Below are 16,101 nucleotides of genomic sequence, written 5' to 3'. Positions count from 1 at the left end.
TGTGTCCGTGCATGTTGTCCATCCAGGATGGATTATCGCCTTGTGCCTAGTGTTCCTGGGATAGGCTCCAGATCCACTTCCACCCTGACCAAAATAAAGAGTTACTGAATGAAAAGATGAATGAAGTGAATGATAACTGTTCATTCAAGCTAGCGAGATGCTATTAAAGCTTGAAAGAGTTTTTTGTTTGAAAAGAAAATGTGAAAAACAGTCATCTGGGTGCAAGGCAGGAACAAACCCTGGATGGTTGTCCATCCCGGGGCACCGTGCACACACATTCACACCTTTTTTAGCATAGCCAATTCATCTCTGGCATGTTTTTGGGAGGTGAGAAGAATCTGGAGAACTCAGTGGAAATATATGGGCATATGGAGAGAAGACACAAAACTCCACACAGACAGTAACCTGAGCTCAGGATGGAATTGAGAACCCTGGAGCTGTAAGGTGTCAACGCTACCCGCAGTGCCATGGTGCCACCAGTTACTGAGTCAGGAGAGAAAAATACTCCAAAATCTAGTGAGTTGCTGTGAGTCACCCTGAAAGTCTTGTAACAGTAATTGACAGTCAGATGCTACTTCATGTCTTAACCTTAAGCAGACAGAAGGTCCAGCTGCTATTATAGTTTTGAGAATCCAAATACTGTATTTGCACCCCAAAGGTTAGTAAATGTAAATATGTAAATGTTTTTAAAGGAAGCTAAACCCTGATCTGTCTCTCCAGTTGTGTTGTTTCAATCTGGGTGTATTGGCAACAAACAGACAAAATTGTCACACTCTCTGTCTCTCCCACTGGTCCTTTAGGGATTATGTAAGTCCTGGTTTGCCGAGACTAGATGAAACTGTGATAGATCGAAGATGAGAGGAGAGATGCCAAGGAGACCTTCCATACTAAAACCATCAGTCTAGTAAGTCACCACTTGCTTAAAAACTCTCTCTCTCTCTCTCTCTCTCTCTCACACACACACACACACACACACACACACTCTTCACCCTCCACCTGATTAGGACACAGCTGATCAGTACTAATGAGAAAAGCAGGCACTCCAAATACCAATCACATTAAACTGTGCAGAAGACCTTCAGCATTTCCGTCAAGTTTATTTATCATCCCAACTAAAGTTCAGATTTGTAAAGGCAGACAGACAAAGACGGGGAGAGAGAAAGAGAGTGAGGAGGGGGGCTACAGAGATAGACAAAGAGACAGAGAGAGAGTAATAAGTAATGCATCAAAAGACATGTCATTTTGTATTTTAAATTGTACATTATGTAAAAGAGGTCTGTTTTAACTCAGAAAGAGAAAAAAGATGGGGAGAGAGGCTTTTCTCAGATTAACTGTTTAAACAGACAGGGGTGAAGGAGATGGAAGGAAATATAAAGAATAGAATGAGACATTATTTCAAAAAGGGAGAGAATCAGACTGGTATGAGGCATGGATATTACAAAATTTGTGTGAGGTAAAAATGTAAATAATTAAAGCATCATTGAATATAACACCCTGTTAGATCTGGATAAGACTGTGTCTGGTAGGAGAACATTCAGAATTCTGTACACTGGTAGCACAGCATGTCCTCATCTACCACCATCAGAGAGATAGTAAGTGACAAACCCTCTCTCCTACCTCGTTTTCTTGCTGTTATTATTACTACTATACACTATACGGCCAAATGTGTTAAACATCCCATTCCAGATTTAGTCCTCCTTTGCTGTTGGGAGCTAGGCTGTGGTCATTTGCTCATTCAGCCACAAAAGCATTAATGAGGTCAGGCACTGATGTTAAGCGAGGTAGCCAGGGGTGCAGTCAGTGTTCCAGTTCATCCCATGTTCAGTGAGGTTGAGGTCAGGGCTCTGTGCAGGTCACTCGAGTTCTTTCACTCCAAATTTGGCAAATCATGTCTTCATGGGGCTCGCTTTGTGCATGGGGCATTGTCATGCTGGAACATGTTTGGGCCTCTTAGTTCCAGTGAAGGGAAATTTTAACGCTACATCATACAAAGACATCCTATACAATTGTGAGCTTCTAACTTTGTGGCAACAATTTGTAGAAGACCCACATATGGATGAGGTGGAAGACCCACATTTGGTGAGGTGTCCACAAACTTTTGGCCATATAGTGTACATTGTATTGTATTGTATTGTATTGTGAGTGCATTTCGTGGAATGATCTTTTGTGTATGACCGTGCCTTTTGGAATTTCTGACCCTGCCTTTTCTTGTGACCATGTGTCTGACATTCAATTTGGATTAGTTTCCTGTTCGTGTATTTTGCTAACGACTCAGGCTGGTTTTGACTTTGGGCATTGTTCTAATAAGCCCCTCCATATGGATCCGTATTCTGTCTCCCTGATCCCCTAACAACACGACAGAAATTTGGCATTGATTAATTTTTTTTGGTCTTGGTCAATTACCACCCGCTAGTCAGCTCTCCCCTATCATATGACAGCTACTAACCCAGGAGGGTGAGGGCTATCATGTGCTTCCTCTGAGACACATGCCAAGTCAGCCCATCACATCTTTTGGACCTGCTACTAATGCTGCCTCATGGGGTGGTGTAGCACACTCGGAGGAAAGTGTTATTCACACCCTTCAACATGCATGAGGTCACAGACACCCAAGATTGGCTAGTGTCCCTGTGATTGACAGGGGAGAAAGACTATACCACCCCTCCCACCCAGAAGGCACAGCCAATTTTGCTGTCTTGGACTCCCGCCAATGGATGGCTGTGGCATCGATTTCATCGTGTGAAATCCCTCCATCCTGAAGACTTTACTATAGAAACAATAATACAGTAGAATGAGCATATTAATAGAAACCTGTGATTTGCCTTGCAGCTGGCACTACCATCAGATCCATGCTGTTAAAGAAATTTTATTGAGAATTCAACAGTGTTCTGGTATAAAATTCTATATTAGTGGGTTAGTCAGTTTAGTATAATGCTGTATTAGTGGATTAGCATATTTACTGCTATATCAGTGGTTTAACCTGATTATTATAATACTACTGGGCTGTAGGGTTTGAGGACCAAAAGCAAAAACACACTCAAAATCAATGTTCTGGAAAAGAAATGCTAATTTGAAACCTCTGTTAAATAAAGTTAATTAATAACATTATTTTTTCATTCAGTCTAGCCCACTAGCTTGCATCCAAACTTTCTGGATCAACATCATGTAACATGTGATTTCCTTACATACATTATTCAGCATAGGTTATATCGTTACTGGCTTCATGTTACGAACAAAGAAACAAGGTACATTAAAATTAAGCCTGTTTGTTGTTGTGATGCACTCATGACAATGAGAGAAAAACACCTTAGCTAGCTAATCCAGACTAGGAATCGGCATTTAACCAGCGACCATATCTATGCATTTTGCAACAAGCTCCACTTTATTAACTGTACAATGTGTAACACTGCACTGGGACTTGATTAGATAATAACAACATCAGGCAAATGATGATGGACTGTTTCATGGTGATATGTTGGGGCACAAACAATAAAATTGCAAAGCCTGAGTCTGATAGCTTTCCAAACTGACTAGTTTATTATATTAAGTCTACATACGGCTTCTTTAAAAGGGTCCGAATTAAGGGCTGGGTTTTTTTTTTTTTTCATTTTGTTTTAACCAGTTTAAAAACATGATGTTGGAGTTGGAATGCAAGAACAGAAACATTAAAAACTGGTTCTGTTCAGAACTGATTGATATTTTATTTTCTGAGCCCTGTAATATTACATTAGTACTAATGTTTATTAGTATCTTTGATATATTGCTATTTTAGTGAATTAGTATAATTTTATGTTGATAGGTTAGCCTCATTTTTATAATGTTGTAAGTGGCATATTAGCATATTTACTGTAATTTTAATGCCCCCACATGCTTTTTTAACGGTTACTTCTTCCTTGTAAGTAATATAACGTAAGTTCTATCACTGATCACATTCTATCACAGTCTCACCTTCATTGAGAATAGTTAGATGAAATGTAGTGTGGCATTGAATTTCGGTCACACCACAGACATCTACAATATATTGTAACTAGTAGCATGTGATTACAGATCAAATCTTTGTTGCACAGAATGACATATTTTACCGTCGACTTTGCTTTTCAATAAAGTGGTGACTTAAATTATTGATCTCTTTTATTTGTATTTTATGTGCTTGTTCTGATTGGTCTCTCCTACAACAATGGCATTTTTAGTAACAAACCGAAGTAACAAAGCAGCTGCAACCTTAATCTGCATATGAATACACTGAACAATAGAATTAAGCATAAAGTTACTGTACATTAAAGGTAAAACGTTTTAAATATTTTGTCATGTGACAGTAAGCTCAGTTTAACCTGTGGAATTTTGTGCTAGGCGAGGAAAGTGTGCATTACTCTGCCTGATGTAAAAATAACTCAAATTTATCATTTAATGTATGATCCCTCACATTTTAATCATTCTGATAAAACAGTGAATTTCAGCGAGTTGGCCATGTTCTGTGATCATGGAAAAAAAAATACTTCCTACTTAAAGAAATCATTATACCCCTAACAAAATAAAAAGAAAACAAATCTCTCTCTCTCTCTCTCTCTCTCTCTCTCTCTCCCTCTCTCTCTCTCTCTCACACACACACACACACACACACACACACACACACACACACTCTGCTTGTGTAAAGTTGGCACTGTGTAACAGGCAGCTGGTATGTGTGGGTTTAAAATCACAGTGTGGAGTCTTTGTGTTAGAGGAGCATGCTGGGTGTGAGAGCTGCAGAAAAAGAACAGCACCACGAAACCAAACAGACCCGAGTAGGACCTTATAGAATTACTATAATCCAAACCAGAACCTAAGAGTACCCTGACAGAAGTTTCTTTCCTCCTTTTATTGGTATTACACACAATAAATGGAGAAAAAAAACCATAATAGTGTACATTGAATTACACAACTAGGGAAACCTTGAAGAGGTAACATTAAGGTATAAGAAAGATAAACACAAAAAACAAAAAATGAAATAACTAACTGTAAATACATACATACATACATACATACATACATACATGTATACATTAATTATTTAATAAAGATGGCACTAATCCAAAAATATCAGGCCAATGCCAGCAAAAAAAGGGGGGTAGGATATCAGAGGAAAAAAAAACAGTGAATGTGATCCAATACTGTAACAAATGGAATGGAAGATTGGAACTGGATTTAAAATATTTTGGATTACATATATATATATATATATTTATATATATATATATATATATATATATATATATATATATATATGTATATATATATATATTTTTTTTTTTTCATATTTTGTTGTATTTGCTTTGTAGGTGATTTTTTCTGCATTTCTTGACAGTCTATTCTATATTTAAAAAAGTGCAGTAATCCATGCAAATAGTATGATTTGAATTTGATCAAGTTGACATTTACATTAGTTAGTCTTATTAGGTGTAAATTTACACACACTCAGGAGAATGAGTAGAACATGGATGCTTTTCCAAGTTTAGGATTTTCATGAATGCCAAATTTATTGTGTAAAAGCTTGTATGAATGATTTAAGCATGAATCCATTCGTATCCAGCTTGATAAATGAGGCCTGTTGAGAGCGCATGATATGGAATGTTTTCCCACTCCTCTGTCAAGGCTGGATGATCGAAATAATTGGTTGCAAGAGGAGTGGAAGAAGTAGAAGACTGCTCCCAAACCCACCACCATGTTATTTGTATGTTAGGAATTTGGATAATTAAGGGGGAATGTAAGAGGTTATAGACAATAAACACGTAGAGCAAACCCAGGAGTTAAGATTAGCATAGGTTGCCAGATTGCCACCATCAGGGAGAGAGGATGTAGCGACCAGTTGAAGCAGATCCATCTGTATCAACTCCCTCAAAGTTTCTCCCTGAGCATTCTTGCATTATTATTGGCATCAACACATAAGTTTAGCTCTACATGTCTATTTTTTTGCAAACTGCTTTGTCTAAAACATCCAGGCATGACTGAAATATGCTGAGATGAAGGACATTATGTAGACTTTCGGACTTCCATGGAGAGGTAGCATGCAACTCTGCTGGTGGGGTTTTGCTGCAGCTATAATGAACACACTCAGTTTTCTACCTTGAAAGCACCACTGGCAAAATTCAGCAAAAATAACACACTTCAAAAATCTTACAGAAAGAATGTTAAATGACTTTACCTCAGATACCTCAGAAGAAATATTGAGAATTACAGGAATGCAACAGATCCCCAGATCTACTAATTCACTGAAGTTGCTAATAGTTTTTCTCATCTGGACACACACTGTAACTGAATGAATACACCAAATAATTAATTCCCTATACAAAAACCCCATAATCACACAATACTCCTTCACAATGATAAACGCATCTTCATTGATTCAACTTAGTTTGAGGTTCTGCTGCACTCTATACACACTTCTCAACACACTATGTACTTCTCATTGGGAACACTGGCGTCACCAATCAGAACTCAGCGTGCTAATGAATGGAACTGCATCTCACCTCTGAAAACTAAATTCACCATAATTATCCACTCAGTTTTCCTAATTCCCTGGGAAATATAAACTCTGTCCCTGTCACACTGGTTCACGAAAGAACTAACGAGAAATGGAGCAACAAAGACCGCAGAGAGGAAGAGGCAGAGTGGAAGACAAAGAGGACTGGGAAGACAAAGAAATATTTCCAATGACACTCAAGCAATTCTGGATTGAGCATGAGGGATGCTAGGCAGTGAGTACAACCGCATTTGTGTTGTCACACTGGCTGCAGAAAACACCACCTATGTTGTTATATTAGGACAACATCAGTTTCCACCGTGCACATGACATACAAGAATGGTTCGCCACACATCCAGATGATATTCCTTCCACCATATTCCCCCTTCCTCCATCCAAGTGAGGAATTTTTTTCAGTGTGGTGGTGGAAGATATATGAGCAGAACCCCTATCAACAAGTGACTCTTCTTGAGGCTGTGAAGATATCGTTGCACAGTCACGTCAAGGGTTTATCCATCACTCTAAGCACTTTTTCTCCCGCTGTTCGGCCAGGGAGAACATTAGCTGTCATATAGATGAGGTTTTGTGGCCAAATCCTCATGATTGACAAGATGATGCCTAAGTTTTCTTTTTTTAATTTCTTTATTTTTGTTAGCTATTTTCTGTATGCAAACTTTACACACAGTACCAATACTACATTTCCCTTTCGAGAAATGTTTTTGTTTCTCACCTCATTTTGTAAGATGATTAGATTTGTGAACAATGAAGTGTACATAAATTGCTTATTCAGTGGCTGGTAATTTATTTTAAATACAATGTCTAACTTGCTGCATTGTGTATGTGTGTGTGATTCAGACTGGATTATTTGGCTATGGGGCATGTGTGTAGAATTTTTTGAATGAAAAGTGAGTTGTTCCCTCACAAGTGTAAACTTTTCAGAATAGTATGTATGATAGAGATTTGTGTTTGTTGTTGTGGGAAATGTGTGTAATGTTTGGGAAAATGTGTGTAACCAATTGGGAAAAACTGTAAGACACAATGGGCCTCATTTATCATTCAGGATTCAAACGGATTTATTTGTAAATTATTTATATTAAATTGATTATTTTAATTCTAATTATGTTAAATAGAAGACTTTCTTTGTATAGTATATCATGTGTGTGTTTGTGTGTGTGTGTGAGTGCGAATTTTTTAGTCCTTTGTGAGGACAACATGTCACCATAAAGTGAAAAATTAGATTTTTTTTTCATTCTGAGGGTTTTTTTATTAAAAAATCTGTTATTTGATTAACGTCTGTATTTCTTCCATAATGTTCAGTAAAGATGTAAAAAAAGATTGTGTAGGTATAATTGTAAACATGTACAGGTACATCAGATATTATGTGTGTGGGTGTGGATGTAATTCAGAGACTGTGTGTGTGTGCAGTAAATCAGAGATTGTGTGCGTGTGTGTGCGGGTGTGTGTGTGATATAACTCACAGTACAGCCTCCATCATGTTGGTCCTCGAGGAAACCGACTCTGCAGAGCGCCTTGTCGTTCTTCAGCCAGTAATCGCACGTGTCTAACACACTGTTGCTGCATAGAACCTGACAGACACAGAAATGACAGTTCATTTTCACCTTATAGCAAATATAATGAATATGTAATATTAATATAATGAATACCTTACAGACACACAACATTACAAACAGATAAACAGTTGCTTGTACATGTACAAGCAGTACATCATACATGCCCGCCCACAAGCAAACACACACACACACACACACGTATATATGAAACATGTATTGGGAGAATAATTGCAAGGACTGAGAGTGTGTGTGTGTGTGTGTGTGTGTACATACTTTCCAGGTGAAAAGGTTTGTGCTATTTGGAAATTAAATTGCATAAATTCTTCAAAAATGTCAGCCATGCTCAACACATACACAAGATGTCTCCTAATTATGCAACAAAACTGTTTGTGTGTGTGTGTGTGTGTGTGTGTGTGTATAAAATCATGACCTTTAAAGTTGATTCATTAAGTACTTTGCAAGCTTGATCTCTTGCGGTCTGCTTATTTAGGGGATAAACACACATCCCTTAGCATCGACTCCCTGGTGTGTGTGTGTGTGTGTGCGCGCATGCGCGTGTGATAATGAAGAAAGAGAGAGACATATAGAGAGGAGTGAGGACACAGTTGTGAAAACTGTCTGCATGTTTGTATTGCTTGGTGTGTGTGTGTGTGTGTGTGTGTGTGTGTGTGTGTGTGTGAGTTCTCTCCTCTTGCTGTGGGTACCATCTGGCCAAACTGTGTATCTTACAGTAACTGAGGTACATCTAACCCACAGTTCAGGAATAGATGCATTACAGTTTAAACAGCTTTAGCAGAACCCTACAGAACCCAATACCATAAATCCCTAACAGAACCCCTGTAGAGCCAAGCACAAAACTATACCTCAAACACAAACGACCAACCAGAACCCAGTGCAACCCTACAAAACCACACACAACCAACCAGAACCAAAACAACTCTACAGAATCCCACAGAACCAAACACAACTAACAGCAAAATCCACAGAATAACACACAATTCTACAGAACCAAATACTAACACTAACAATAAACAAGAAAACCATACACACACAGCCAAACACAACTGCACTGATTCGTATAAAATGCATAAAGGACACGTGCAGAAATGTACACTACAGAACCTAATGTCCTGACACAGACCCTAACACTACCATACAGAATCCAAAATCACTACAGAGCCCATAAAAGATAAAGAACAACCCTACACAACTATACAAAACCATACAAAACTTATACAGAACTCCTAAAGAATTCAGCATAACCAAACCAATCCTTAAAGCACCTGGTACAGAATAAGAAATTTGATTTATTACATATTTCCACTGATCTTATTTCCAAAATTATATCACTTTGTAGTGCACTATTTGGACAGTTTTTGGACACTATTTTGTACTAAAATAGTAACCAGAGTAATAATAACTAGAGGGCAATGGACTTTAAAAAGTTAGTGTCTTAACAGTCTGGAGATCGTGAGTTGGAACCCCTAACATGTCACAGCCACAGAGTCTGAAGAGCACTGCCCGTGGCCTGTGGTTGGGAGTACTAGCAATCACTCTTTCTCCCCTGCCAATCACAGTGACTCTAGCCAAATGTGGGCGTCTGTGCTCATGTCTGTGGAAGAGAATGGATAGCGATTTCCTCCAAGTGTATTACGCTGCCCTCTGACGCAGCATGAGCAGCAGTTCGAAATGATGTGGTTGGCTGGCTTGTGTCTCAGAAGAAGCATGTGTTCGCATTCACGCACCCTAGTTGGTAGCTCTGGCATCAAATGTGCTGTTTGCTGCTAACTAATGTCATAACTCAGATTATTTTGGACTTTTGTGGAACCAAGCACAACAGCCCCTCCAAAGGTCAACAGAAAAATACATAGAATGGTATGAAGACTCGAGGCTGAGGCTGATTCTCTCTAAGCCCAGACTGTAGATTCATGTCTACATTCAGTCTAAAAGTGGCACTCATGTCGAGTGATTCATTTGGGCTGAAATTTTTCAGCTCCATTGACGCATCTGTAAGATGTCATCAGCAGTGATTGAGAAGTAGCATGTGAAATACAGTCATGGGTGTAATGAATGTGAACAAGGTGCATTAATTTACTCAGTCATCTTGTTTTCCTTAAAATGCCTTTGGAGGAGAAACTAAGAGTAGATAGACTATAGTAGTCTACATATTGTAGATAGACACATTGTCTAAACAAAATACAATTGCACAGTAAATTTAGAAACTGTAAATTTAGTGTTTTTTGTTTGTTTGTTTGTTTAAACGAAACTGTTACAACCTTTCTGTATACTGTGTTTGGTATTTGGAGGAAACGTGGTATAAACCTAGTAGGGCATTAGTAAGGACTTGAAACTCAAAAAAATATAGAAATCATGAATGTGTGTGTGTGTAATAGTTTGCCCTACATCATTCTTATTATACCATTGAGAGACATTGTCACATAATGCAATGCTCAAACCTAATAGTTTCATTGTCGAGATATTGATGGATATCAGATTTTAGCCCTTCCAGCTAATATCACCATCAGCTCTCACTGTTCATTGTGCTGTTTATGGGGAATATGGACTTTTAGGGAATAGTGGGTGTAAGGAGTGACCCTGAATCAAATAACATTAGATGAGCTATAGACACTTCAAATCAAATTTTAGTGATATAATATATTTACACAGGGCTCTACAATAATGTGGAGACGCTCACAAAGTCACTGTAATTCAGTTTAGCACAAATCAATCAGACAAAGCCACGACTGAATGAATGGATCAAAAGAGTGCTAAACGAGTGGAGAGAGACTGGGCTAAATCGAATCATTTCAATCAGCGTCCTCCTTACTTCTTTCTTTCTCACTCAATTTTTCCATCCAAATCTTTCGCCTATGTTTTGCTGATTTTCGTTCTGTTGAATATTCTTTAGAGGATGAAAATAACATAACGTGTAGAATTAAACATAAATATAACAGCTGCTCATTTTACAAACAAGATGCACAAGAACACGGTAAGCCATTTGTATGTGCTTTAATGTCTGGATATAAATATGTAACAAAATGTGTCCACAACATATTTATTTGCACTGGTTTTCTGTGTGTGTGTGTGTGTATGTGCGGTGTGTGTGTTTAAGCCTGTCAAAAAACCCACCAGAGCAGGCTATCGTTCTGCACTAGAAATTTTCAGCTAGCCATTAAGCTGCATCTGTTAGTGAGAACAGCAATGCAGTGTTAACAGATCAGCTCATTTATATTTGTGAATCAACAAACTTGAACAACATATCCAGAAAACAAACACAGAATTCACAAATACAGTTTTATGGACAACCTGACTTTTTTTTTAACCTTGTTAGTTCATGTTCCTGCTTGATTCAGCAGCAGGGTGATTCTTGATTCTTCTTTTTTTATGCAACCACTGAAAGGTGAGGTGAATAACATTGATCTCTTTACAATGGCACCTGGCAAGGGGTGGAATATATTACGCAGCAAGTGAACAGTCAGTTCTCAATTTTGATGTGTTGAAAGCAGGAAAAATTGGCAAGTGTAAGGATCTGAGCAACTTTGACAAGGGCCAGATTGTGATGGCTAGACGACTGGGTCAGAGCATCACCAAAACTGCAGGTCTTGTGGGGTGTTCCCAGTATGCAGTGGTTGGTACCTACCAAAAGTGGTCCAAGGAAGGACAACCAGTGAACCGGCAACAGGGTCATGGGCACCTGTCTGGCCCGATTCCACAGAAGAGCTACTGTAGCACAAATTGATGAAAAGGTTAATGCTGGCTATGATAGAAAGGTGTCAGAACACACAGTGCATCGCGCTGTGCCAGAGTACCCATGCTGACCCCTGTCCACACCGAAAGCGCCTACAATGGGCAATCACGTTTTCTTTTACATCAGGTGAAAGGCCAGGTACCTGTGTGTCACTCACCATAGATGGCACCAGGACGCACTATGAGAAGAAGGCAAGCCGGTGGAGGCAGTGTGATGCTCTGGGCAAATGTTCTGCTGGGAAACCTTGGGTCCTGGCATTCACGTTGATGTTATTTTGACGCGTACCACCTACCTAAACACTGTTGCAGACCAAGTACACCCCTTCATGGCAATGGTATTCCCTAATGGCAGTGGCTTCTTTCAGCAGGATAATGCGCCCTGCCACACTGCAAAAATTGTTCAGGAATGGTTTGAGGAACTTGACAAAGAGTTTACGGTGTTGACTTGGCCTCCAAATTCCCCAGATCTCAATCTGATCAAGCATTTGTGGGATGTGCTAGACAAATAAGTCCGATCCATGGAGGCCCGACCTCGCAACTTCCAGGATTTAAATGATCTGCTGCTAATGTCTTTGTGCCAGATACGATCAAGATGCCTCGACGCGTCTGAGCTGTTCTGGTGGCACAAGGATGACCTACACAATATTAGGCAGGTGGTTTTAATGTTATGGCTGATTGGTGTATTCTGACTGATCACATTTATCAAATGATGACATTTCTATCCTTGTCATGTCTGTGCCCTAAACACAATTAAAGAATAAAACCTGTGTTCAACAAGATTCTTATGAACTGTATTGAACGTTTTGTCACTGTATTATATTAATGTGCATGGGGATTATGACTGTAGAATAGAAAATATACAGTCCCATCTGAAAGTATTGGAACAGCAAGGCCAATTCTTTTGTTTTTGCTATACACTGAAGACATTTGGGTTTCAAAACATCATAAAATGAATATGAGATGAAAGATCAGAATTTCAGCTTTCATTTTCTGATATTTATATCTAGATGCTAGACGTTCTAAGTTAGACAACTTAGAACGTGGCACCTTTTGTTTGAACCCACCCATATGTGAAATATGTGACTGGCACATGTTTCTTGTTGCCCACGTGTGCCCTGTTAGATTGATTTTTTAAACAATTAATACCTCTGAATGTCTACTCTTGGTTTGAGCCCTGAGTTTTGCCTGTGAAGACTGCATTTGTTGTTAAAAAGGATAAACCAACAAGACCAGAGAGCTGTCTATGGGAGAAAAGCAAGCCAATTTGAAGCTGAAAAAGAAGGAACATCGAACAGCGCCATTGCACAATGCATCCAATCTAAGTGGGAGGAAGTTCATCATGCAGCAAGACAATGACCAAAAACACACTGCCAACAAAGCAATTCATTAGGGGGAAAACATGGAAGATTTTACACTGGCCAAGTCAGTCACCAGACTTAACCCACTTGAGCATGAATTTCACCTCCTGAAGAGAAGATTGCAGGAAGAAACTCCCCAAAACCAACAACAACTGAAAGAAGCTGAAGTACATGCCTGGAAAAGCATCATAAAAGAAGGATGCAACAGTTTGGTGATGTCACTGGGTCGCCAGCTTGATGCAGTTATTGCAAGCAAGGAATATGCAACCAAATATGAAGTGTTATTTACTTAATTTACTTTAAGACTATCTGTTCCAATACTTTTGCTCATCTACAAACTGTGGAACATGACAGTTTCAAAGGGGTCATGTTCTAAGTTGTTTTACACTTCTAGATGTAAATATCAGGAAATAAAAGCTGAAATTCTGATCTATCATCTCATATTCATCTTTGGATCTCAAACCCAAATGTCTTCAATGTATAGCAAAATCAAAAGAATAGGCCTTGCTGTTCCAATCCTTTCAGAGGGGACTGTAGATCTCTTGGTATCAGTAAACTCCAATCCTGATGAAAGTATTGGAACAGCAAGGCCTATTCTTTTAATTTTGCTATACATTGAAGACATTTGGGTTTGAGATCCAAAGATGTATAGCAAAATCAAAAGAATTGGCTTCGCTGTTCCAATACTTTCAGAGGAGACTGTAGATCTCTTGAAATCAGTAAAATCCAATCCTGATGGAAGTAGTCTCTTCCAGGATGACTCTGCTCCCAACCACAAAGCATGAGGCCTCAATGAATGGTTCAGTGAGTACGAAGATGATGTAAATCATATGCGATGACCTTTGTGGTCACAAGATCTCAACCAAACTCAATCAAACACCTATGGGAGATTTTGGACCAAAATGTTAAACAGTGCTCTTCACCATCATCATCAAAACAATGACTGATAGAAAATCTTTTGGAAGTTTCAGAGTTTCAGTGTTTTTGTGCATTACATTATGATTGTAAAATATGTTGCTAAATATTTTATTCAAATGTTATGCTACAGACACAGATTACATTGTATTTCCTCAAAGAAAGTGTTGAGAACTATTTGATGCTGTATATATATTTGTATATCTTACACTTGCAATTGTAAAAAGTTTTAAAGTCTTCTTAGAAGAGAAGAACCATGGTATCATCACAAACTGTCAGTTGAGCACATACTGAAAATGTCATTATTCTAAACACTTAGATTTTTACATCAGCAGCAAGCCAACAGAAATAGACCTACTGTATCATTGAACCTAATGTGTGTGTGTGTGTGAATTTTTTTTATCTCTTTAAGAGTACCAAATTTCCCAATAATTAAAGAAACATCTAAGAGTTTTGATCTTGTTGGTATATTTACTTGGTCCTCATAAGGAATAAGGTTTTTTTTCTTGCAACAAAACTACAGCTTTTATTTGAACATAAAATGGTCAAAATATGTGGTTACTGAGGTTGGTGGTAGAGTTAGACGAAGGCATGGCATATTATTTATCTATAGTAATGAATAAGTTAATGGATATACCCACAAAAATAGGAGTACAAACGTTTGTGTGTGTGTGTGTGTGTGTGTGTGTGCTCGCACGGTTTGACCACACTAGTGTGGCCAAATCCAATTAGTGTGGATCACTGAAGCTCAATGTGGGTATCAATCACACATATACACGCACACACACACATACACACTCACACACAAGTGTACCTTCTTGCACGCTGAGACAGAGGATCCAAGGCTACTTTCCGTTTTAATTCCTTCAGTTTCTACAAAGTCCTCAAATAGAGCAGAAGACTGGAAATTCCTGCAGAAAGAAAAAAGAGACAGAGAGAGAGAGAGAGAGAGAGAGAGAGAGAGTTAATATCTCGATCTCTCTGAGAACAAGTGATTTAGATCAAAGTTGAAAGGAGAGAGGGGAAAAACATCTGCACTGTAAACAACATTAAAAATAAAATCAATAAAAATACTGTGCCTGCAAGAAGAGCAACACAATGAAATATCTGTATATTGATTAAATCAAATTGATTAAATTAAATAATTAAATCTTTAATGATTACATTATTAGCATCTTATTTTGCCTTATTTTTTTTATATATATGCCTCATTTTTAGTCTCTCATCCAACTCTAAATAACTGTATGCAACACCTCTGGTTCTTTTAGGTTGTTTTCTTCTCAGAAGCTGGACTATGGGCAGTAATAGTTATCACTCTATTTAATAATAAAAATATTAATTTATAAGAGTGCAGTGCAGATCAACCTGAGTCTAAAATTACCAACATGCCAAGGTAATTGGACAGGAGTCAATAAAAATACATGAATGCATCAGTAAATACATGGTACGTAAAAGTGTTTTATATTTGCATTATTGGTTTTCGTTCATGCTTATTGAAGAGATGGTTCTGCAGGCAGACAGGGAGAGAAACTGAGCTGTTTGAACATCCAGATGAAATGGATTCCAACAACATGAATCTTCGTTGTAGTCAGTAATAAATTCAGGTGAACATGTCTGGAAGGAAGCACTAACTGATGAGCTCTGTTTTTGTGACCTTACAGAGGCCCATGACTCACAAGCATGGAAATGCTTCTTGCCAAGGTGAGCTCTGTGGTGGCAGGTGGTCGAGCTGCACTGTGGATTTGATAGTTGGTTGGATTCACTTGCCTGTTCGGGTGGATGGAGGTCCCATGAGCACACTCCACACACCCGGGCCAAAAGTGTTCCAGCAAACACACCAGTCGTCTTTGGATCATTAATTAAAGTCTGGAGTCATGTCTGTGAGAACCGCGCACATAGTGTTGTTTATGCAGTTAGTGTTGTTTATGCAGCCCAGAGCCCAGCTTCTGAGATGGAAACAACCTAAAAGAACCAGACGTCTTGCATACAGATAGCTAGAGTTGGATGGGAGAAA

General features: G+C 38.6%; 1 protein-coding gene across 2 annotated transcripts in view; it reads right to left on the bottom strand.

Annotated features, from left to right (window-relative positions):
* Window positions 1-16,101, bottom strand: part of sphkap (SPHK1 interactor, AKAP domain containing) — a 105,778-nt gene that overhangs the window by 25,227 nt on the left and 64,450 nt on the right. For both annotated transcript variants that reach the window (XM_053235010.1, XM_026913988.3), the window contains 2 exons: window positions 14,902-14,998; window positions 7,975-8,082 (listed from right to left, as the gene is read on the bottom strand). In XM_053235010.1, the coding sequence (XP_053090985.1) occupies window positions 7,975-8,082; window positions 14,902-14,998 (205 nt within the window). The remainder of the gene's footprint in view (window positions 1-7,974; window positions 8,083-14,901; window positions 14,999-16,101) is intronic.

Source organism: Pangasianodon hypophthalmus, chromosome 6, assembly GCF_027358585.1.
Source record: "Pangasianodon hypophthalmus isolate fPanHyp1 chromosome 6, fPanHyp1.pri, whole genome shotgun sequence".
Classification (NCBI taxonomy): Eukaryota; Metazoa; Chordata; class Actinopteri; order Siluriformes; family Pangasiidae; genus Pangasianodon; species Pangasianodon hypophthalmus.
The sequence above is the reverse complement of the archived record's forward strand: the minus strand, read 5'-3'. Positions and strand labels throughout refer to the sequence as shown.